The sequence below is a fragment of the Hylobates moloch genome, unplaced genomic scaffold (assembly GCF_009828535.3).
Source record: "Hylobates moloch isolate HMO894 unplaced genomic scaffold, HMol_V3 SCAFFOLD_24, whole genome shotgun sequence".
Taxonomy (NCBI): domain Eukaryota; kingdom Metazoa; phylum Chordata; class Mammalia; order Primates; family Hylobatidae; genus Hylobates; species Hylobates moloch.
This window is the reverse complement of record NW_026652299.1, coordinates 19,084,429-19,109,082: the sequence shown is the minus strand read 5'-3', so window position 1 is coordinate 19,109,082 and position 24,654 is coordinate 19,084,429. Positions and strand designations below refer to the sequence as shown.

General features: G+C 43.6%; 2 protein-coding genes across 2 annotated transcripts in view; one reads left to right on the top strand and one right to left on the bottom strand.

Annotated features, from left to right (window-relative positions):
- GPR39 (G protein-coupled receptor 39) overlaps positions 1-11,307 on the top strand; it is a 234,009-nt gene extending 222,702 nt beyond the window's left edge. The window contains exon 2 of the mRNA XM_032145727.2: positions 9,830-11,307. Coding sequence (XP_032001618.1) covers positions 9,830-10,335 — 506 coding nt within the window. The 3' untranslated portion in view covers positions 10,336-11,307. The remainder of the gene's footprint in view (positions 1-9,829) is intronic.
- The window catches only part of LYPD1 (LY6/PLAUR domain containing 1), a 29,013-nt gene continuing 15,133 nt past the window's right edge, over positions 10,775-24,654 (bottom strand). The window contains exon 4 of the mRNA XM_032145729.2: positions 10,775-11,010. Within this exon, the coding sequence (XP_032001620.1) occupies positions 10,775-11,010 (236 nt within the window). The remainder of the gene's footprint in view (positions 11,011-24,654) is intronic.

The following is a 24,654-nucleotide window of genomic DNA, read 5'->3' as shown; positions in this document are numbered from 1 at the left end:
AGCAGGTCATGGGGCCTGGGGCATAGAAGAGTGCCATCCTATACTGTGGACTGAACTGTGTTCCTCTCAAGTCATATGTTGAAGCCCTAACCCCAAATCTGACTGTACTTGGAGATGGGGCTTTTAGGAGCTGTTTAAGTTTAGCTGAGGTCATAAGAGTGGGACTCTGAATAGGACGAGTGAACATAAAAGAAGAGGAAGAGAGCTTCTCCCCACCTCTATGCCCTTACTTCTGCCATGTGGGAGAATGCAGAGAGATGGTGGCTATCTGCAAGCCAGGAAGCGAGCGCTCCCCCAGCACCACATCAGCTGGCACATTGATCGGGGACTTCTCAGCCTCTGGAACTAGGAAGAATAAATTTCTGTTGTTTATGCCATTCAGTCTGTGGTATTTTGTTATGGCAGCCTGAGTTGACGAGTACACCCCATATCTAGACAAGGGTAGACAGAAACTACTTTCTTGCCTTTAGTCCTTGTTGCTAATTCTATAGCAGTAACAAGAAGTGGTAGCTGGTGTCTGGTTTTACCTTTGGATAATACAGGTCAATATTATCTCCTAGCTCACACCTCATTCTCTCTTCTGGGCTGGTTCAGCTGTAAAAAAGACTCCCATGGAGGAAGCTCTTAGCTCTGTGCTCCACCCATGCTGGGCCTCCCCAGGCTGGGTTGGAAGGCCAGGCCCTGGCTAGCCACTCCTCTGCCTCAGTCACAGGCTTTGGGGGCTGGTCCTCCAGGGTCTGGGAGCCCACTCAGGGACCTCAGGAAAGGAGACAGTGGGGAAGCAGGGTCTGTAGGCATGCTTGTTGGTCTCCACACTCCTGAAATGCCCATGCAGGAGAGGCTTGGCTGAGTGCACTGGCTGGCTTCATCTGAGGGCTGCATGATTTTACCAGGTTCTAAAGGGAGCTGGGCCAGTGCAAACAGCACCTGCCTGGGAAGCCCCACGTTTGGACTCATGGGCTGTCTGAATTTGGGCCCCTCATTCCACTTCTCTGGGGATTCTGCTAGCTCATCAGTAGACTAAAGTCTGAGGTCTTTTCAGTGCCAGCATTCTAGAGTTTTAATTCTCTACTATTTATAGGGAGCTGAATTCTATTAACAGTGCAGCCTTTCAGCTGTTAATCAGTGTTTATAAGTGGCATGGCTAGAGCCCGTGTGGTATGCATCGACTTGCTGTTTTGGTTGCCCCAGCTGCAAGCTTCTTCATTATATGCTCTGCAGCTTCCCCGGTGGGCTTGGAGGACATCATGCTCCTCATTACCATCACCCACTCCTGTGCTGTGTGTTACTAGAGAAGTAGCATTTGGCTTCATCTGCCAGGCTGAGAGATAGCTACAGGTTTATGTAGCTGCACCACATTTTAGGACTTACTATCAGTGGATTGAGAATAGATTGCATAGAAAGCCACACAGCTACTTACAGTTGAGATCTGCATAGAAAAATATTTATTTAGCAGATTCCAGTTGATCATTTATCATGCATCATAAAGGTACAGGAGCACCAAACCACAATGATGACCCTAAACGCCATTTACTTTGAGTGCAAGTGTCTGTACTACAGCTTCCAGACAGGAGGGGCTATTTTAGAAATTTGTGTTTGTTATGGTAGTGATTGATAGTTTTTCTTCTTGTACTGACGCATGTAGAGCAGAATGAAATGGCTGTAATGCTTAGCAAATTGCAGCCCATTTGGAATCTGGCTTCTGTGGCACATTTCAGAGGCCTCTGGCCTCAACGTGGTGGATGGAGTTGCACTGGGGAGAGAGTTCTTTCCTGGGCTCCATCAAACAGCTGGAACAAGGATGAGACATCAAACTATCTGTCTGCATGGACAGAGGCAGCCATCAGTGGCATTTACATCATTTTGAAGTTGTGGCTTGCGCCTTTCTGAAAACCAAATCCCAACAGTTCTTCTGTCTTCTTCTAAAAGAAATTCCTCAGTAGGAAAAAGGGCAAGAAGGAAGATCTGCATAAACAAAGACCTCTGAGCTACAGGTCACTAGGAAAGTGATTGCAAAGTTTCCAAGAAAGTCCTAGCTTGGACTTAGCCCATGTCAGAGGACATGGTAACTGGATTTAGCTCTCAGGGAAGGTGCAGTCAGTCCATGGTCAACTGCATCCCATCCATGCAGCTCCCAATGCCTCTCTGCCTTCCTTTGACAAACTCAGCAATGGGTGGAGGCTGCCCTCTCTGCCACCTCCCCGTTAGCTATTAAGGAACTGGCTTGCAGCTGACCCAATTGCCTTCTCAAGAGGATCCGAATAAATAATGGGAAGGGAGCGGTGTGGGCTGGGAATGGCTGCACATGGCTTGATTTGTGGTGATCTTGAACAAAGATGGGTAGGGAGCAAGAGGGAAAAAGTAGAAGAGAAAAGAGATGCCACTGCTTTACATACTGGAGAAACATGCACAGAAAGAGGAGAAATGGAAGCAAAAAAGGAAAGGTGGGGAAAAATAAGAGGAAAGGGAAGGGAAAAGGAGACAGAGGGAGAAAGGATAGAAGAAGAAAGAAGACAGGATGAGGAAGAGCTGTGTGTGGAAATGAGTGGGACTGGCAGGACGGTTGTCTAGGAGTGGAACCAGAAGGAGGGAGTTTGTAGCTACTGTCTGCTTTGACTGTAGACGCTGATGAAAACGTGATGCTTTAAAGGCTTCAGTGACAGTGCTAGGGTCCCTACCAGTGCCCACTGAGCCAGGGGCTCCACCTCAATTTGTGCTTCTCTTAGACCAGTGTTCTCCAACTTGTGTGAGCAGCAGAGTCGACTGAGGGCTTGTTAATCCCAGATTGTGGGCCTTACCCTCAGAGTCTGTGATTCAGGAGATCTGGGTTGGAGCCTGAGAATTTGTATGTCTAAGAAGTTCCCAGGTGGTGCTGATGCTGCTGTTCCAGGGAACCCTCCTTTGAGAACTCTGTCTCAGCAGTTAAAGACTACACCAAGGTTGGTGCTGATTTGGACGCCTCAGGTCAGACAAGGTCAGTGAGTGAGATCAACATCTCAGCTGGCTTGGAGAAGCAGATTGCAAACACTAACATATAAATTGAGAAAGTGCTAAAATCTTTTATTGGATGTATTTGTCTCTTTCTGGCTCTTCATTCAACTAACCATATGCTTACTTTCCACTAGCAATTGCTATTTAAATGTCAGTTGACAAGCAGATGCTTCTCACCCTACTACATGCAAGTTAATTTATCGTCCACAAAGCCTGATGGAGTGCTCTCTAACCATGCTGGTTTCCCACTGTCCCCACCCACCCCTTTGTTGCAACCATACTGAGCCTTGCAGCTCACAGAAGGTAAGCTGCCTTGGTGTTTCTCCATCCCCTGCTCATGCCGTGTCTCTGCTGGCACTGCCCTTTTCCAGGCTGACTCTTACTCTCCTTAACTTTCTGCGTGAATGTTCTTGCCTGTGGGAATGTTCATCCAGCTCTTCTTGTTGCTGCAGTGCTGTTTGGCTCAGACCATTCTCCTAGCCCCTAGAAAACCAGGCTGGGGCCACCTTGTCCAGCTCAGCTTTGTATCATCAGTACCTAGGACAGGATCCTTAATAGGCCCCAGCCATCAAGAAGCAATTGCCAACTAAATAAGCAAAGTACAGAGAACTTGAATGGGGGGATAAAAGGGGGCTGGGGGCTGGGGGCTGGTGGGGAGGTGGAGATGTCTAACTCTTGCTCACTATGGTCAGGATTAGAGAGAAATTGAAAAATAGAGGCAGGAACAGGCAGGAGGAGGACAGAGCAGACATACTAATCACAGAAATCCTAAATCATCATCAACATACCCCTGCACCCTCAAGGCTTCAATGATTCCGTAAAATGGGACTCCAACAGTAGGTAGAAAAGCTAATATTTGGAATTTATTTAAATTACACAAAATATCTTTGCTTGGGAGGTGATCAACTTTCCAGATATTTTGTGCTTAATACGAGCTAAGTATCCATTTTTAGTAGGTACTTGTGTAAGATGGATAGACGGATGAATGGATAGAAGAGAGATGATAGATAGACAGATGGAGTCATTGGAGGCTAGGTCACCAAGTCATGACCTGAAGTAATATTTTGTTTTAATCTTCTTTGGCTCCCTTGGGCTGGGACTTTACCTTTCTTTGGGCAGGAAACAGAGTTTTGCCAAATGCCTGTTCTTGGAGGACCTGCTTCTAAAACTGAAGCAAGACAGTGCATAGAAAAGGTGTTGTATAGACATGCCACTTGCTGCATCCCATGCTGTCAATGGTCAGCACTTGAGTCTAAAGCTGGAAAAAAACCCTAAAATTACAGTTAAAAAAAAATAATGAGCTTGCTTGGCAATCGAGGGTAGAATCCAGTGTTCTAAGTAGTATGACCACCCTGACCCCAGGAGATCTTGGGCAAATCACTTAACCTCAGTTTGCTCATGTGTAAGACAAGGGAGTTACAAGGCTGGTCTCAAGGTCTCCTCTTGCTCTCCTGATCTCTAATGACTCTAAGATGGAATTCTGGGGAACACACCAGTAGTTACTTTGACTTTAAAGGTTAGAGGGGAGAAAATAGAGCATGGTGTCAGATATATCAATGCCACCATGTCCCAGGCTGCAGAGCTTAATGCACTTGTTAAGATGAAACCAAGCAGGCTGCCTCTAATGCTGTTGAAATGTCAGGCTTCAGTGCAGGGTGTTGTTAGCCATCTGCATTACTTCTGTTTTTTAAACAGCATGACTCTGCCAAGAATGAATCTGTGTCATCATCTAATGGCTCTTGTCATTTTAGTGTAGTGATCAAGGAGGAAAAATGAAAGTACTTTATGTGGAAAACCAGGTAAGATAAGAAGGTATTTCATAGCCCAGAGTGCAAGGCTGTCTGGAGTATAATACAGATCTATCAGTAATTCAGTTAAAAGAGTTTACCTGCTTTACATGAGTGAGTTCAGTTCATTGATCTTCATTCAAGTTCACACTGAAGTTATTTAACTGTGGGCTGCACATTACACCACACAGACCAAAGAATTATAGATTTTTTCCAGATGTGATATACAAATCCAAATTGATTGCAGCCAAACATGCATTTAGTCAAATCTTTAATACACTCTATTAGGGCGTGAATAAGACTTTAAAGCTTTGTCTTAGCCACAGGGTAGCTGGGCTAGAGTAGAACCAATCTCAAACAGCCAGAATAGAAAGTTACCTTGGGATGCAGTGTTTATTCTCAACGGTGCATCATCTAGAACAACAAACTTTTTTTAATGTAAAAATGAGCAATTACTTGTCATTATAAAATGACAAATTTTACAAGGGGGCAAATTTGGTTTTCTTCCTCTGAGAGGCTCACCTCCATTACCGTGCTCACTGGTACATGTCTCACGTTTGTCATCAGCTGTACCTGTATGCCTAATGCTCCATTTTCCTAGAGCAAAACTATCTTTCAAAACACAGGAAGAAAAGCGCCAGCCATTTTTCCCACCTCCACCTCCAGTTTCCCCCACCTCCGGTTGAGGCAGGGGAAGTTTATCCCAACAGCCCTGCCAAGTAGTTGGCATGATCTGCATTATTCTAGGAATTATTCTAGGATAGCTAGGCAAAGTTTAGAATGAGAAATGCAAAATACATCCTTGTGTTTTCGGGATTATTTCAGTTTTAAATGATTTAGAGTTCCCTTATATGGAAGGCTTTCTAGGAAAAGACTGGCTAACCCTGTTCCTCGCTATAGCTGAGAATGCATACTTAGAGATTGAATTCAGCATTGGTTGCATTGTAGTGTAATAAATACAGGCTATGTGGGAGGTTCCTTGGGGTTTCCTTGGTTTGATATAACTCTCTGGAATGTGGTTGTTAAAGGCACAGTTGGGGGAATGGGAAGAGGGGGAGCCTTGCTGTTCTGGGAAGGGGCTAGGAAGGATTCTTTTAGTGGGTGCTGTCCAATACTGTGAACACTAGCCACATGTGTCTGTTCCCAACTGAGGCAAACTGTAAGAGTAAAAGCTATGATGGGTTTCAATGACTTAGTATTAAAAAATATAAGACATTTCATCAATAATTTTTATATTGATTGCATGTTGAAATTACATGTGAGGCCGGGCGCGGTGGCTCACACTTGTAATCCCAGCACTTTGGGAGGCCGAGGCAAGCGGATCACGAGGTCAGGAGATCGAGACCACGGTGAAACCCCGTCTCTACTAAAAATACAAAAAAATTAGCCGGGCGTGGTGGCGGGCGCCTGTAGTCCCAGCTACTCAGAGAGGCTGAGGCAGGAGAATGGCGTGAACCCGGGAGGCAGAGCTTGTAGTGAGCCGAGATTGCGCCACTGCACTCCAGCCTGGGCGACAGAGCAAGACTCCGACTCAAAAAAAAAAAAAAAAGAAATTACATGTGAAATAATTATTGTGGGAGTGTATCGGATTAAATAGCAGTATTAAAATTGATTTCACCCATCTCTTTTTCTCTTTGAATGTGGCTGCTGGAAAATTTAAAACTACATATATGGCTCACATTCTGTATTTCCAGTGGACACCACTGTGCTATATCCATTTTACATGGTGGAATTGTGGTGTTTACTTTCTTGCTTGTGTTTCTGTATTTTTCAAACTGAAAGTATGAATAGCAAACAATATTGTGTTTTGAGAAAAAAATACACAGCATGGATTTTGGAGTCTGGCAAAGATGTGTCCTAGCTATTGCACTTGGGCAACTAATTTTCTCTGAGCCTGCACTTCCTCATTTGTTAAATTAAGAGAATAACAACTATTTTGACCTCACCAGGTCAAAGCTCTCCAGGTTGTTGTCAGGAGTGAGAAATGCATGGGAAATTAGCAGAGTGCTTAGCACAGAAACTGGCATAGGAAAAACTCAGTAATAAATATTCCGCATTATTGTAGGTTATTTCAAAACACCCATCTGGTGCACAATATGAAAATCTGTCTCCATTTCTAATTCAGCTCTTTGTCTCTCTTGTTCTACAAGTTAGTCCTTGCTATTATATCTACCTACTTTTACACCCAGAAAACTGAACATCCCCTTCTTTGCCTGATCGTTGTGACTCTGAGTTGGTTTTCTGTTACTTGTTCACAGTGAGCTTCTTCCCACTTATTTTTGACTTCAGAGCAGGAATGTTATCCTGGCTACAAACCACACCACAACTCTTTATCTACCCCTGCCCTTTGCCTTGTACCTGGAGGCTGGGTCTTGCTTTTTACTGAACTCTGCCGCTTTTGAGGGGGGATGATCAGTGAAGGACAGTTGACACCAGGCCAGTGCATGTGGGAAGCTGTGAGGAGAGTAAGGGTCATGTAAACAAGAGATCAAGAGAATAAGGAGCAAAAACAGGACAGAAGAAAAGCAATGTTATCATTCTCTCCCCTTGTTTCACAAGCCTGCCTTATCTTCTCATTGCCTTTGTCTGTTGGCTTTAAAAGCTGTGCTATGTTCCGCTCATGGTTAGTACAAGGTGTTTCTCATCGCCTTTCTAGATTCTCACCGCCTGAAGTACAACCTCCTAGAGTGTGGCACAGTTTTCCACATCTAACACCGTGCAATTTCCATATTCTGGGCAATAACTCCTCAGATGAAGATGGTTGTACATATTCTCTGAAATTCAGTGACAGGGAAGAGAAAAAAAATACAAAACTTTGTGAAAATATGTGGCTTCCTCAGGTATGGTCTTTTTCCTAGTTCCTTCCCAACTAATGTGATGAGCCTCTCAGTCAGAGCTGGATGAGATGCAAACAAGCAGCAGGAACTTAAGATGAATTTGGAATAGCACAGGTGGCTGGGAGCACCTGTACTCCTCAAAGAAGTGGAAAAAAAGTCCCTGATTTCTTATGTATTTTTTTAAAATCAACGTTTTTTTTGTTGTTGTTGTTCCTATCCAGCATCTGTAACTAGGTGATTCAGAATAAACTCTTAAATTAAGGTGGTATTTTTTTAAGCCATTTTTCCATCAGATCAATATGTTACTTCACCTATTTTAGTTTTAGATTTACTGGATGTTCTCAGGATAGCAAACTCAAAGGAAAAAATAAGCAAATTGGTTTATATTTCAAAGTTTAGGCTGGGAGTTGATAGGAGAAACTTGTGGAAATTAACAAAGGAGAAGAGTTTCCAAGGCCTGCCTTGCTCACGTATGGATTTGTGGAGGATTTGAACACAGCTAGGGTCCCCTCCAACAGCTGGCAAGGAATACCCAGGCCATTGCATACAGGAGGCTCAACTCTGGATGTGTGAGTGTGGCTGTTTTTTCCTGGAGCATTTATTTATTGGTTTATTGAGACAGTTTCACTCTGTCAGCCAGGCTGGAGTGCAGTGGCACATTCGTGTCTCACTGTAGCCTTGACCTCCCGGGCTCAAGTGATCCTCCCTCCTCAGCCCCCCAAGTATCTGAGACCACAGGTGTGTATGTACCACCATGCCTGGCTAAGTTTTTCTAATTTTTTTTGTAGATATGGAGTCTTGCTATGTTGCCTAGGTGGGTCTCAAACTTCTAGGCTTAAGTGATCTTTCTGCCTTGGCCTCCCAAAGTGCTGAGATATCAGGCATGCACCACCATGTCTGGCCCCCATTTATTAGTAAGATATTTACCAAGGGTCATAGGCAGGAAGCATTCATTGCCAACTGTCACTTCCCTAGGGTTTCTAGAAAATCAGAGGATTGAAAATGTGAGGAAACGTTTCTTACTACGATTGAAATGTAGGAGAGGAAGGAAGCATTTCTGAAAACGCAAATCCTGCTTTAACATAGCAGCTCTCTACAGGAGAATTTATTCTGGGCGTCTTGGCTCCTTATGAAAAGAGAGAGCAAATGCTTCACAGATCCCCTGATCTTCCTTTTTTCTTTTTTGCTTTTGTCACTGTAACTAAACTCTCATGATACCTGTGATTTCAGTTGTTTGTGGTCTGTGTAGCATCTTTATCTCTGTCAGAATTGCAGAACTGATGGTGGTTACATAAGTTGGAATACAAATATGTGGGCATGCAAACAAATGTACATGCAGTAAACATTTGATCTACAGAAGGGGCCTTTGAGTGGTCTCTTCTCTAGGGCCTGATTGATTGCTTCTGGGCTGTTGACCACACAGCTCAGTGCTGCAAAGGAAGGGAACATGTTACTGGCTGAACTTGAAGGAAGTTTTATGTTTGCCATCTCTGAATAATTCTTTTTCCCCACATGAGGGTGGAAGAGATGATGGATCTAAAAGTGTCTGAAAAGAAACACAAAGTGTGCTGCTGCAGATATGAGCATCATGATTATAGGTGTGCATACCTAGCATGTATATGTCCAAAAAACATTCTTGGTGACAGGCTGTTCCTGATTTTGCTTCCCCTGAAACTGAATGCAAAACCAGTGTCATTAAATATGCTGCTTTGTTGCCATAATGTTGCCATAAGGGACACTATTTCCATTTGATTTAAAAATATCACTAGGTCTTCTTTGTGCAGACATCCTTTAAAATACAAACACTGCTTTATCTAATGCAGCTATACTGTATGTATACATCTTTTTCTTTAAAACAAAAAGACAAAACCAGATTTATGGATAAAATAAACTGCTTTCTGGATACGCAAACAAACACCAATGAAAACATTTTTTTTTAAATTAACAGACATCAACCGGTATAAATACACTGTCTAAAGCATTTAATGGTCTTTAACACAGCCAACTCCCCCGGGTTTGAAACAGTGTTAAATTCTCTCTTGCTTGTGGCAAAAGAAGCTGTCAAGTCCAACACTGAAAAATTGGTGCCATTTCCTGGCCAGTAAGCACAGAACAGAGGGGCTAAATATTTTATGGTTTTATTTATTTATTTACTGTGTTCTCATGCTGTGTTTTTCTCTTTTCTGTCTCTCCCTCCTGCTCGTGTCTGCCCAGGGCTGATTGTGGTGACATTGGCCGTATGCTGGATGCCCAACCAGATTCGGAGGATCATGGCTGCGGCCAAACCCAAGCACGACTGGACGAGGTCCTACTTCCGGGCGTACATGATCCTCCTGCCCTTCTCCGAGACGTTCTTCTACCTCAGCTCGGTCATCAACCCGCTCCTGTACACGGTGTCCTCGCAGCAGTTTCGGCGGGTGTTCGTGCAGGTGCTGTGCTGCCGCCTGTCGCTGCAGCACGCCAACCACGAGAAGCGCCTGCGCGCCCACGCGCACTCAACCACCGACAGCGCCCGCTTTGTGCAGCGCCCGCTGCTCTTCGCGTCCCGGCGCCAGTCCTCTGCAAGGAGAACTAACAAGGTTTTCTTAAGCACTTTTCAGAGCGAGGCCGAGCCCCAGTCTAAGTCCCAGCCATTGAGTCTCGAGTCACTAGAGCCCAACTCAGGCACAAAACCAGCCAATTCTGCTGCAGAGAATGGTTTTCAGGAGCATGAAGTTTGAATGTCAAGCGAGGGAGCCTTGAGTGGGAACCGGCCCTCCAGCCTCAAGAAAACGTCACTCTCACTCTGCAGTCTCAAACTAAACTATGCCCCCATCAGGGATGGAATGGACACTGGAGGCTTTGCAAAAGGCAGATGCCCACCTCAGTGACTTCTAAGGACTGACTCTGCCAGCCTGGCCTTGACTCTGGTTACACAGGCATGGGGGCGAACTTTCACTCCACCTCCTTTCTTCAAGTACATACTGAAAATTCAGTCAGACTGAATTTATTCAGAATGCTTTACACCGAGCTCTTTCATTATTTGCACAGGAACAAAAAAGAACACGGACTCCCGCTCCCTACCCCTACCCAGAATTAAAGGACACCCAGAAGAAACTCAGGGAGGTGGGGGCGAGGGCTCGAAGAACAATGCAGGAGGGGGTGGCATCTCCTTCAGCTTCAGCAGTGTGCCAAGAAGAGGGCTAATTTGAGGAGCAGGATGGTGGTGGGGACCCCTGGCCTGAGGGCTGAGGCAGAACTTCCCCTTTTCTTGGGCCTTGGCCCGTTGCAAAGAGGGGTGTTGCAGCAGCTGATGCAAACTGAGTTCAGTTTCCCTGGGGAGCAGAAGGACTGGTACCCAGCAGAGGCGATGAGACAGGCCGCTGATGATGCACAGGACTTGCGGTACATGATCCCTGTAACACAGACCCAAAGGAGCTGAGTTAACGTGCACTGGCAAAAGGATAGCTGTCCCTCTCAGCCCAAATCCAAACGGACAGCTCTTCCTTACTCCTCCCACAGACCAGAGACTGGGTGAGGTCAGGGAAGTGCTTCGGATTGTCTCATTGATACTCAAAACACATAAGATAGATGGTGAAAGGGACAGGCACTATTTCATTAGTTTTAACGAAACTGTTGCAAAAGCGATTTGAGATGCCAATACCTGTTAATATACAGCTGTTAAACAGACTTACATTTTAAGTCAGAGTTCACACTGTGTACAAGACACAGCTTTTTATTTACTTTTTTTTTTTTTTATTCAAACTGTCTCATGCCAGTGAGGACCATAAGCAGAGCTTCTAGGTTTTATCTCATTTTGCTTTATAAGCGGCCACAGAGCGATGGCTCTCAACTGTGTTGATGAAAGCCTGGAGTTCTTTGAAGACAGACCAAATCTCAAAGGGAAATATTTCCCTACTGAAGGGGTCCTGAGTTTTCCATGGGATTTAGTGAAGGGGCACCTGGCTGACCATGTGTCCCTCACAGTCTTATTCTAAGGAGAGATGCTCTGTCCTCAGGACACATGGCCATCTGCCAAGCCAATACCATGCAGCTAGCACTCAATGACACACACTGGGTGCAAAAAGGAGCTTCCCAAGAAGACTGGGGCGGGGGGGGCTGTCTCAAGGAGCATGTGTGTCCTGTCAAGCTGTAGTATAGTCATCAAATTAGGGTGTCTTAATCACAAAGGTGGAAGTTTATTCAATTCAAATAATACTAGCTAAACTTAAGGGCTTCCCTGTCTCCCAGGCACTATTCAGACACCCTTAGTGTGTCAGCTTCTTCACTACCCCAAACAACCCTACAAGGGAGGCCCTCATGATGATTACACCGATTTTACAGATGCAAAGCCTCAGGGCTAGAGATTTAGTAACTTGCCCAAGGTCACACGAACAGGAAGTGGAGCAGCTGGGATTTGAACCCAGCATTCTGGCTCCATGCTGTCAAGACGGTGTTACTGTATAGCAGCAAATTGGATTGCCAATTAACCACAAAAATAGTGGGGATTTTTTTTTAGGGAGAGCGGGTTTACTCTGAAGATAGCTTTTGTTGTGTAGGTATGTGGCTTTTTTTTTTTTTTGAGACAGAGTCTCGCTCTGTTGCCCAGACTGGAGTGCAGTGGTGCCATCTCGGCTCACACCATTCTCCTGCCTTAGCCTCCCAAGTAGCTGGGACTACAGGTGCCTGCCACCACACCCGGCTAATTTTTTGTAGTTTTAGTTGAGACGGGGTTTCATTGTGTTAGCCAGGATGGTCTCGATCTCCTGACCTTGTGATTCTCCTGCCTCAGCCTCCCAAAGTGCTGGGATTACAGGCATGAGCCACCACGCCTGGCCATATGTGGCTATTTTATATTGATGAATTATTTTTTTGGACAGATAGTACTTAATACTAAAGCTAGACTTAGAAGTAACAGATCGTAATCCTGTTTGCTGCCTTGCACAGCTGAGGGATACAGCATCCCACTAGGAGCCGGGGCTCCTCACCCACTCATTTCCTGTAGGGGTGTGGGCAGGTGTGGTTTTGGTTTTGGCTCCCTCCTCCTTGAGAATTGCCACTTTGGGTGCTGTAGAAACAGTAACAAATGAAACTGCCTAAAACTTCCAAGTGGGAGGTAAAGAAGTACTTTAGATTTACCTTAAAACATGCAATTTTATGTCATTTTTTTCCCCTCTAACTGCATGTTTGTAGGGATTGATTTTCTAAGACCATTACAAAATCCTGGAAGGCAGCTGCTCTGGTAAGATAAAGCCGAAGTACAGAGGATGCCTGTATCTATGTGTGGGAGGCACTGTTTGATTTCTAAGGAATACACTTTAGGGAATTGCCCATTTATAGATTTCCCATAGTCTCTACATTTGCCATCCATGGCCCTTTTTAGGAAATCATTCTACTCTTTTTATTCCCAAGTATGAAAAATACTAACTGGCATTTATTTGCCACTTCTACTACAATGAACTCTTTAAGTGAATTTTTAAACTTTTAAAAAAATTTTACTGAATATGTTTTTCTCTGTAAAAAAGTTCAGTCAGTAAGGCGAAAATGGACCTTGCATATCCCTACCTGTTCCAGGCCCTCCGTCGTGTTCCCCTAGAGGCAGATGCTGTCATCAGTGTGGCATGCCTTCTTCCAGGCTGGTTTCTGTACATTTACATATGTGCCCATGGAGAAATAAAGTCCGTGTGTTTGCACACATTTGTTAATAGTATCACATCCTATATGCTATTCTGCAATTTGCATTTTTATTTAACATTTGTTAATAGTATCACATCCTATATGCTATTCTGCAATTTGCATTTTTATTTAGTGACATGGCTGGGAGCTTATTTTTAAGGCGAACTGTGCAGGGTTAAGGATCAGTGATGAGGTAGGTTAGTTGGATAAATAGTGCATGTCCTTATGAAGAGATGGACTAACAGAGCCATAATCTTTACAGCTGCTGAGACCTTCATGTCGTTAGTCAGAAATAATATCTTCCTAAGGAAAGTTGGGGAGAGGTACAACCTCTCAAGTTGGTGGTTCAGGAACTGAGGGCACCACAGTGAGGCTTTCTGAAGGGGAAGGTTGACAGCTCCATAAGAAAAGGGGCATTTACTAGATGCTCCAAGAGGGAGGAAAGAGAAAGGTGTCTGATGCCAGATAGGTGTGTCCATTGCCAGGCTGGCCGCTCCAGGCCAGGCACCCTGAGGAGGCATGAGGGCCATGAGGCTCAGGGTAGCTGTGGGCCTCCCTTGGTTAAAATCTAAGTCTGGAAACTGGCACGAGAGATGCTTTGGGTGAGATTGGATGTGATTACAGAGGTTTCTAACCGGAAGAAAGGAAATGTGGACTTACTTAGGCATCAAGGTAAGTGACAGGCAACTGGCTGGTGTTGGGGTATGGAGGAGCTGGCTTTGGAGACATTCAAGAAGAAAAAGTGTGCTAGTTCTAAACTGGGTAGTGGCAGAGGAAGCAGGTAGGAGGGGTTGTGCTAATAGAAATGGGGAAATTTGAGATTAAAGAGGGCTTTACAGAAAACAGGCATTTTACTCATCCTTTTGATGAAAATTCACGTGACGGAGATAACACTGTGCCTCCTTTGAGAGGCATGGGATGGGGTTGAGTGGTGGGGCTGCGGCAGAGTGACTGATACTTGGAAAGGCTGATGTTGGGAGTCTGCAAAGAAGTGGAAATAAGCCACCTCTCCCATGGCTTCAAATAAAGAAAAGCTTTCCAGGTTCATTGTAGGCACTTCAGCGAGCAGGCTGGCAATGGGAATGGAGGTGCAGGGACGAACGGGAATGGTTTTGGGGAATGCTGAGAGCTGCCCTGGAAGGAACGTGATTGAATACCACACAGGCTACTAGGTAGGTTGAAGAAAATGGTCCTGGGGTTTAGGCACGAATGGCTGCCTGCACTGGTGCAACTGGTGAAGAAGGCCACAGAGAGTCCAAGGCACCAAAGAGTAGAGGGGTGTAGAATAAAGACTCACACTGGAAGGAAATGAGGAATTCTGCCAGGTGGGGAAGGCCCAGTGAGGACTTAGAACCCCTGAACAGTTCCATCATTCACATGCTTAGGATAAATTCCAAGTAAATCTAAGATTTAAATGTTGTTGGGGGAAAAATACCCCATAGAAGTACTAAACGACACTTTGGAACCTTGGGAGATTTTTTTTTATGTAAGAAAGAGTTGTGAAGGCTATTCTATGACATAATACCCAGAAGCCACTACAGAAAATATTGAAAAATTAGACTACACACACACACACACACACACACAAACTCTGCCTAATAAAATCCCTATATGTAAGATAAAAAGACAAGTGAAACATTGGAAAAAATAATTGTAACTCAAATGACAAAGCAGATTTCCTTAATATGTAAAAAGGTCCTAGAAATCTGTAAGGAATAAATAATAAATCAATAAGGAATAAATAACTCATTAGAAAAATAGGGAAAGCAAATGAACAGACATTTCACAGAAAAACACAGCTTTGAAACACATGAAAAGATACTCTCTCGTATCATAAGAAGAATGCAAATTAAAACTACACAGATGCCACTATTATTTATCACTTGGGCAGAGATTTAAAAGTTTACTATGAACACTGCGTTCATGAATCTTAGAAAAAGGCCCTTTCCCCCATTGTTGGTTAGAAGAGTAAATAGGTATAATTTCCATGAAGGCAATGTGGCAACAGCTATCAACATTACAAATGCATGTACTCTGTGACCTAGCAATTCCACTTTTATGTATGTACCCTACAGATATACATACATACATACAAAACGACTGTGCACAAGGTTATTCACGGTAGAGTGTCATGGCAAAAGAATAGACCCTTACTCTATCCATCACCAGGGAACTGGTAGACTTCCAGAGTCTTATCTGTACAATGCAATTCCACAAAGCCATAGAAGAAGATACTGAGTTAAAAACAAAGCAAAATATGTCTGGAGAGTTCCTTCCTTCCCTTTCTCCCTCCTCCTTCCTTAAAGCAAAACAAAACAAATGAATTCATGCTTCTTACTATGCTTCAGATGCAGTTTTAAGAGCTTTATGAATATTAACTCATTTAATCTCTGTAGTAACCCTAGCAGTAATCCTCATTTTGCAAGTGGGGAAACTGAGACAAAAATAGGGTGGGTAATTTGCTTAGGGGCCATTCAGGTAATATGCAGTGGAGCGGCCATTTAAAGAGATCTGGACTTATAATCTGTACTCTTTTAACCATTACACTACACTGCCTACCATGCTATAACATGCATTCATTGGGGAAAATAAAAAATACACATTTTACATGCATATGCATAAAAATTTATGGAAGAATACACAAGAGATAATATTGGTTGTCTCTGGCGTGAGATTCTAGGTGGCCACAGGATAGGAGTGAGAAAAAAACTTTCGACCCTTTCTTGCCATTTAAAATCAGAATCACGAGAATAAAGTATCATTTTTAAAATGACGTAAACACCCACAATGAACCATCCTCAAATGGCTTCTTTCTCTGTGTAGTACAAGGTCCTTCCTAGCTGTGTCCACCAGAGGGCTCTAGGGAATGACCACTCTCAAGAAAAGAGCCACCAGGAGCTGCCCCAAAGCTCAAGTCTCCTCAGGATCACGGGGAAGGGGTACTTGTGCCTGTGGTTCTCTCTGCTTTTCCTTTAACCAGGACCCCATGAGCTCAGGTCTGGGCCTGAGGGAGGAGGAACCGTGAGTAAAACAAGGGCCTTGTCATGGACTGCTGGTGGGAGCAGAGACTGGCATAAGGGCAGTCAGAAGGATCTATAATTCAAAACGCACAAATACAACAGTCCCATTCCTCACCATGTACCTTCAAAACAAAACACACTTTCACATCCTTAATAGGAAAACGGTACACTTATACTATACATGTTAAGCAGCAGTTAAAGAAAAGTACAGAACTCTATTCTGTCTGGAAGGTCCTCAGGTTCTCAATGACAATTCCAGAATGATAGTTAAGTATACCATTTATGTAAGAAAGAAACCACAAAGCAATACAATATGTGCTCCCGTGGTGTATCTGCAAGGGGATGTGTGTGCACACATCTAAGTGCGTGAGTTACCATCTCTAAGTCATAGCACAGCAAGAGGTCAAGAGGCAATGCACCAAACAAACAGGGGTCCCTTTAGGGCTGGGTGGTAGTCAGGAACCACTTTTAATTGTTTGACAGGGGTCCACAACATGAGGCATCTCTGAAACATGAGACAGGTTTGGCAAAGAACACCACGGTACGGCACAACTGCAGCAGCAACACGGGCAGGAAGGGATGGCTGGGTTCTAGCTGGACATGGGCCTGGTTTCCCTGAACCCTCATGGCTGGCCTCAGAAACCACCACTGCTGGGTTAGGGTAGGAGAAGGTCATGACCAAGAACAGGGGAGGGACACCATTTGGAGACTTCCCCAAAGAGCTGAGAGATGCTTCCTGCCCTTCTTCCCTGCATGTTTTTTCTCTTAATCGCTTCTAATACACTACAGATTTTACTACTGTGTCTTTATTAATAGAATGTAAGCTCCAGCATTCAGAACAGTGCCTGGCACATAACGACACAAGTATTTACCAAAGGAATGAATGAGTCAATGAAGGGAGGAAAAGGAGAAGACGACAGAAGGAAAGAGGGTTATTTGAAGGGGGTCTGGAGGTGCTTTTCTGATTGGTTTTTAGTAGGATTTTATTCCTACACTGGTGTCGCCTGGGTAACAGAGGTTACATAAAGCTACAATTCACCTCCAGGCCTTGGTTGACAAAGGCAGAACTGTGAGAGGCTCTGATCTTAGTTAATGCAGATGCAGACCCAGAGCTAGAAGGCTCAACTGGTAGATGAAGGGCTGTCCATCAAATGTGGCTCAGATAATCCCAGCTTGGACCAGCTCCCAGCCGCTCCACCCTGCAGAGGCACAGAGATGTGTCCTGCCAAGTCCAAGTCATTTCTCACGGCTCTAATCCGCAGACCAGGAGTGTGCCCGTGGAACACACCACCCACTATCACCAAATTAATCAAGCCACCCAGCGTTTAAAACTTTAATCCTCTTTAAGTCTTTAGAGAGGTGATGGCCTCCTGGGGGTCTTGGATTGAGATGGGTGGCTATGCGTGCTTTCTTTAAAAACACCACAAATTGTTCCCCCGAGGAAGTCATTCGTATTAATCTGCCTTATTTATTTGGATGTGAATGATGGGCATGCCAAGGAATGAAGGAGAGGATAAACAAAATACTGAGGTTACTTCCTGGGCAGTTCATTCCACTGTAGCCATTGTACCTATTCCCTGGGACCCAAGAAATGAGAATATAAAAGAATTTACACTCTCAGGAGTTCTGCTGAAAAGGTAGATATGGAAATAAGGAAAAACAGACTGGATCCTCTGTACCCTACACATTGGAATTAAATATAAATTTGGATTGAAATGCACCCAAATCGATGCCACAAAAATACTTCCGTGCCATTGTGTGTTGTCCCTGTTTTACAGACATTAGAAATTATCCTTCCATGTTAAATGGACTAATAGGAGTAAAGCCCCTGGGGGGGTTCTTTTGTTATGTGTTATTTGATAACACGTATGTGAGTTATGAAGCGTACTCATAAAAGGAACACTTGTAAATCCTCCATCAAGTCTAAGAACTAGAATTTCATCAACTGTTCTTTTACAACAATCTCGCAATCTTGTACTCTTACCTTTCCCAAGAGTTAACTGCAATGCCAATTTCATAATTTTTTTTAACGAAGGTAATTGTAGACCCAGACAAAGACTTCTGTTTTCACATGTCATACTCCTTGTAACCATTCTGCTGAAAATGACTTTCCATGTCGTAAATGATATACATTTTGACTGGATAGGCTTTTAGGAGCCTTATCCACACACAAGATGGTACCCTTAACTATTACCAGAGAAGTTTCATGAAGGAAATTCTTAGTTCAGATTGTTGTCAAAACTCTGCTATTTTCCCATTGTGTAAACTCTGCTGTTAGTAACTCCCCAAATATCAGTCACTAGAAAGTCTTTGTATCCCTAACACTTAGAATAATTCCTGGAACTTGGTAAATGTTCAACAAATGTCCATTATATTTAATAATTTAATAAATGTCATAGAAAAACTTCAAGCGGATGATTGTTTCCACACCATTTAAGATCAATTTGACAATGTGAAGTAAAATGCGTATGTGCGTGTGTATGTATATAAAATACATATACACATATACACAGACACATATACACACACGTATTTTTTAAAGCCATGAATTATATGAAGCCTTTAGCAAGTGAGTTAGATCCCATGATGTGGGTTGCTTCATGGAGCATTTTCTGACTCATGCCCTTCATTCATACAAGTAGTTGCTGATTGAATTCACATACACTATGTCACTTAATTCAGAGGGGATGGTAATGTCAACAAAGACTGATTTGCTGACATTTAAAATTACTGACTCCACTTTCCCCCATAGCTTTAAACACTCTATCCTTGTTCCTCTTGGACTATATTTGGGCCACTTCTTAGCAGATGAATTAGTTTTGCATTTAGGTGGAAGAAGACCAGAGGCAAGCCAGGAGGTGAGGCAGAGGGAGGGAGAAAGAAAGAAGTTTTAGAAGTTGATGTGGATGCTGAATGGCCCCTGTCTTCTTCCTTGCAGCAAGCATTTCATCAGGCATCTGGCTTGCTTTAGAGGGCTGAATTATTGATTACACGGGGGAAAGAAGAAAGATGGTGTTTTCTCTTTGTTTGAATCCAGCTCTTTCTGCTTGCTCCTAACACACAACTGGGTCACCACAGCTTGAGTGGGCTGAATAAAAAGCACCTGCAACAACCTTGCTAGAAATAAGTCTGGTGCAGCAGTGGTCTCAGCTTTGGAATTCCACATTACTGAGAGTTAGAACATGGTTCCCAGGCCAGCATTCTGACCCAGAAGCCTGAATGTTGACCTGTCTGGCGGCAGACAGGTACAAAAACTCTTTAGTGTACCAAGTCACTGATGCAGTGCCATCCTTTTGGAAACACTTCTTCCTCAAAGTTCTTTGCCATGTACTTCACTAAAGGCAGTCCCTTAGCGAAGGTGCACCCAGTCCCCAGGTAGGCGCAGTGTTACACCTCCACCAGGGAAGAACTGCTCAAGGGGTGCTTTCCAGGCATTCATTCCTTGCAGAAGAATTACCTGGGTATTCCTTAAATATACAAATTCCCAGAAGGACTTACAGGTGGTTCTAACACAGGTCACCTAAACTTCCAAATTATTGCACTGGGTAGGGAGAGAGCACATCCAGACTATAAATGCAAGTTTTAATTTATCCAGGAAGTATTTTTTTTCTAACAGCAAAGATTTCATTATACATTACAACCTGGCTCCCGTTCTGTGGTTGGGACTTGGGGAAGCCTCTGACACCCTCTGATGATCCACTGCTATGGAGAGGGAGAGATGAGTCCATTTCCTCTTCATTGCTTCCCAGGCTCTTCATCACACTCATTTCCTTTCTAACCCCACTGTCACAAGTGACCTGTTCTATCAGCCCCCTTAGAGGACAGGCTTCCCCCATGTACCTGCCCTCCAGGGACTCAACTGTCAAGGGCATATGTGTTCATTGTACATGACTGAGCTCATAGGTGGGGTGACCAGGTGAGAAGTCCAGGACACTCCTGCAGGTGACATTGCTAGTTGGGCTACTGCACACTAAGACGGTTTCCTCCCTCTGGCCCTTTAATATCCCACTGGGGTGGCTTTTCATGTTCCAAACCTACAGTGTATACAGTAACTTTCTATTCCAGGGGTGGGTACACTTTTTCTGTGAAGGGCTAGAAAGCAAATATTTTGGTCTTTGCAGGCCAAATGCTGTCAGAATCCAATATCTGGATTCTGATACTGCATCATAGAAGCAGCCACAGACAATACATAAACAAATGGGTGTGGCTGTTGCACGAAAACTTTATTTACAGAAATACACTTCATTAGTCTGCATAGGCTGGCATACCAAAATACCACAGACTGTGTGGCTTAAACAACAGAAATGAATTTTCTCATGGTTCGGGAGGCTGCAAGTTAAAAACCAAGGTTCCAGGAAATTTGGTTTCTGGTGAAGGCTCTCTTCCTAGCTTGTGGGTGCCCCCCTTCTCTCTGTGTCCTCACATGGCCTTTTCTCTGTATGTGCACAGAGAGCAAGCTCTCCCTCTCTCTCCAGGTGAATCTCCCTCTTTTATAAAGACCCTGTTCCCATCAGGCCAGGGCCTTGTTCTCGTGACCTCATCTAACGTTAATTATCTCCCAAGGCCCCATCTCCAAATACCATCACACTGGGGATTAAGACTGCAATACGTGAATTTTGGGAGGGCAACACAACTCGGTCACAGCACAGGCAGTGGGCCAGATTTGGCGCAGGGCTGTAGCTTGCTGACCTCTGTTCTGTCAAAATCTGATCACCTTTACATTATGAAATCGATCGCTTCCACCCAATCTTTCCTCTGCAGTTACATGAGAAAAGCCACCACAGTTCAGAACATTTGCTTTGGGAGGAATATCAGAAAGGGTCTCTAAGTTCCACGTGTGTCAAGGCTACTCTATCAAAGGTCTTTGCTAGTTTTATAGGATTTGTAGAATCTTATCTCCCTGTTTTAAAATGTATTAAAATTGAACTGTCTCAGCTGGGTGCAGTGGCTCATGCTTGTAATCCCAGCACTTTGGGAGGCGGAGGCCGGCAGATCATGAGGTCAGGAGTTTGAGACCAGCCTGTCCAACATGGTGAAACCCCATCTCTACTAAAAATACAAAAATCAGCCGGGTGTGGTGGTAGGCCCCTATATTCCCAGCTACTCGGGAGGCTGAGGCAGGAGAATAGCTTGAACCCGGGAGACAGAAGTTGTAGTGAGCTGGCTGTGATCATGCCAATGCATTCCAGCCTGGGCAACAGAGCAAGACTACGTCTCAAAAAAAAAAAAAAAAAAAAAAAACCTGAACTGTCTCTACGGAAAGCCTGCCCTTCATAGCAGACCCAAACCCTGCAGTTGGCTTGGAATCCACAGTAATGGAGAGAGGGGCTACATTCTAGCAGGGGAAACAGCTCAGTTTGATGAAAAAACAGGAAAAGATAGGTGAAGCCTTTCGGTGCACAGGATAAATTTTGATGTGGTAACTTTTTCCCTCTCTGGACTTAATCATAATTTTCTAGTTGTAGTTTCAGAAATGTTATGGTTTTATACATCTTCTTAAAAACATAATACTTGACAATGAGAAGAAAAAAAATCACTGATTTTGTTTCTTTTAGAAATACCATTTTCAAATAAATGTTCATTGCCAAGTTCTTCCTTTGATATATTATTTCTTGACCTGTTGAAATAACCACTTTAGGCTCAAAAATTCCATTCATAGTTGGCGAATCCATATATTTGGTCATAAAGTAAGCAATGGAAGTTTCAATAATGAACTGAAATTGTTAACAGCTTCACCATGAAGATGACCTGAGAAGAATGACTGACAATGTTGGCATGTAAAGAAATGTGCTTGAAGATCAGGGTTTTCTATTCTTTCACCAAGCTCTGGAGTTTCTAGAAGCCACGATCCTCTCCTTTAATGGCCTTATCATTAAGTAGATCCTCATCTACTTAGTGGGATGGAGGAAATTAAGAAGCTCATGTCCATATTTCATTCTAATTCTGAAATAATTCCTTACCCTGCGGAAAGAACATGAAACCTGAAGTCTAACAAACCTAGACTGGAATTCTCCCTGAGCCACTTCCTTGGATAATACACTTCACTTCGGTAAGCCTCAGTTTGCCTTTTTGGACCAATGACCCAGTGGACAAAGCTGGAGTTTTGGTTGGGCTTTCCAACTTCCCAGTGGACAGAGCTGGAGCAATTTGAGCAAGAAAATAAATAATGATAGTATTGGATTATAACCCCATCCAATAAGGTAAATACCCATGAGTTCATGCTGACATACATAAATGAGTAAATAAATATGTGCAGAAGAGACAGCTTTTTCTTACAGAAGGATTCCAGTTAATAAATGCGGAAGGAGTGAGGGAAACAGAAATTAAGATTAGAATACCATGATAACAATTGATGTGGGAGAGATCCACCAACAGACACTGATATTATCGGCCAAAGTTGGAGGACAAATAGTGTAGTTATATAGTTTTAAAGTATCTCCCTCAAGTTATTTATTAATTACAATGGAAAAAATAGTAACTTTACAGTGGAAAAACCCAGCAGATACTATCTGAATCAAAAGTGATCAAAGTTAACATCACCAGTAAGACACTGACAGCATGCACCCCTTGCTACAGTGCACTAAGGAGGGTGCATCTCTTCTGAGGATTCTTGTCAAAAATGCAAAACGTCTATCTGATCATGAGAAAACAGCAGACAATCCCGAACTGAGGGACAGTGTACAAAAATCTGGACCAGTCCTCTTCAAAAGTGTCAACATCACAAAAGACATGGAAAGAATGATGCATTGCCAGAGGTTAGAGAAGAAGGAGTCATGACAATGGAAACGCAACGTGGGATCCTGGATAGGATCTTGAAACAAAAAAAGGCAAAACTGTGGGAATCTCAAAACAAAGCATGGTTTCATTAACAGTACTCCGCCAATGTTAATTTCCTAGCCTCGATCATCATACTGTGGTTATGTTAACACTAGCCAAAGATGGGGGAAGGATATGTAGAAACTGCACTATTTTTCCAGCTTTTCTATAAGTCTCAATTTATTTCCACATAAAACATTTTTTAAAAAGACATTGGGTATGAGCTGGGCATGGTGGCACTTGCTTGTGGTCCCAGCTACTTGGGAGGCTTAAGTGGGATGATCGTTTGAGCCTGGGAGGCAGAGGTTGCAGTGTGCTGAAATTGTTCCACTGCACTCCAGCCTCATGACAGAGTGAGACCCTATCTCAAAAAAATAAAAATAAAAATAAAAATAAATAAAATAAATAAAATTGGTATGAATATGGGAAAAATCTACAAGTTCTTTCTGTGCTACACGTACCCCCAACAAATGCAGTGAAAAAAGCTTGGCCACTCTCATGCTGATGAGTAATAGGGTGAGTGCATAGTCTGTGTGTAGGTGACAGACATAGCCCCAACCATCCGTGCTATTAACTGCTTAACTCTTGCCTCAAAGGGCTTGGAGGCTCCTGAAATGACTGGTTTTCATTGTGATGAGAAGAGAATATTACTGAAGGAATGTTTTTTCTTCAGTCTCAACTTCCATCCATGTAAAAGGAACTCAATTAGTGTGACTCCTGGCCTCTTTCCTATTTATTTATTTATTTATTTATTTATTTATTTATTTATTTATTTGATGGAGTCTCGCTCTGTTGCCCAGGCTGGAGTGCAGTGGCGCAATCTCGGCTCACTGCAACCTACACCTACCAGGTTCAAGTGATTCTCCTGCCTCAGCCTCCCGGGTAGCTGGGACTATAGGCGCCTGCCACCAAGCCCAGCTAATTTTTTGTATTTTTAGTAAAGATGGGGTTTCACTGTGTTAGCCAGGATGGTCTCGATCTCCTGACCTCGTGATCTCAAAGTGCTGGGATTACAGGCGTGAGCCACTGAGCCCGGCCTCTCTGTCCCTTTTTAATTCTCTCTGCCCTAAGGGAGGTGGAGTGATGTGTCTGATTGGTAAATTTGGAAAGAATAGACTGGGCACACGCTGCTTATCCCTTTCCTGTTCCTTCTCAAAAGTGAGTGACTCATAGCAAAGAGGTATTCTGCCCTGCTTCTCAGGGCAAGAAACTTCCCATATCTGGTCTTGTCTATGATTGCGTCAACCAGCCGGTTTGGAGATGCCAATTTGAAAGCTTATTTGACCCCCATCCCCAAGTTATTCCCTCCAACTTAGCCTTTCTCAGTAGCAACGGTGATATGTCAGGCCTCATCTGCCTTGTTCCTTGTTTTATTTCTTAATTTGCTTAGAATTTGGGTGAGAAAGAAGGTTGATAACCATTAGGCACTCATTAGATCCCAGTAGGTGCCATTTGTCCCAGTTTGCACAGTGTCCTAGCACTTAATTCTAAAGCCATGATTCTCGGGGGGGTTGAGAAGCATTTTTTTTTTTTTTTTTTTTTTTTTTT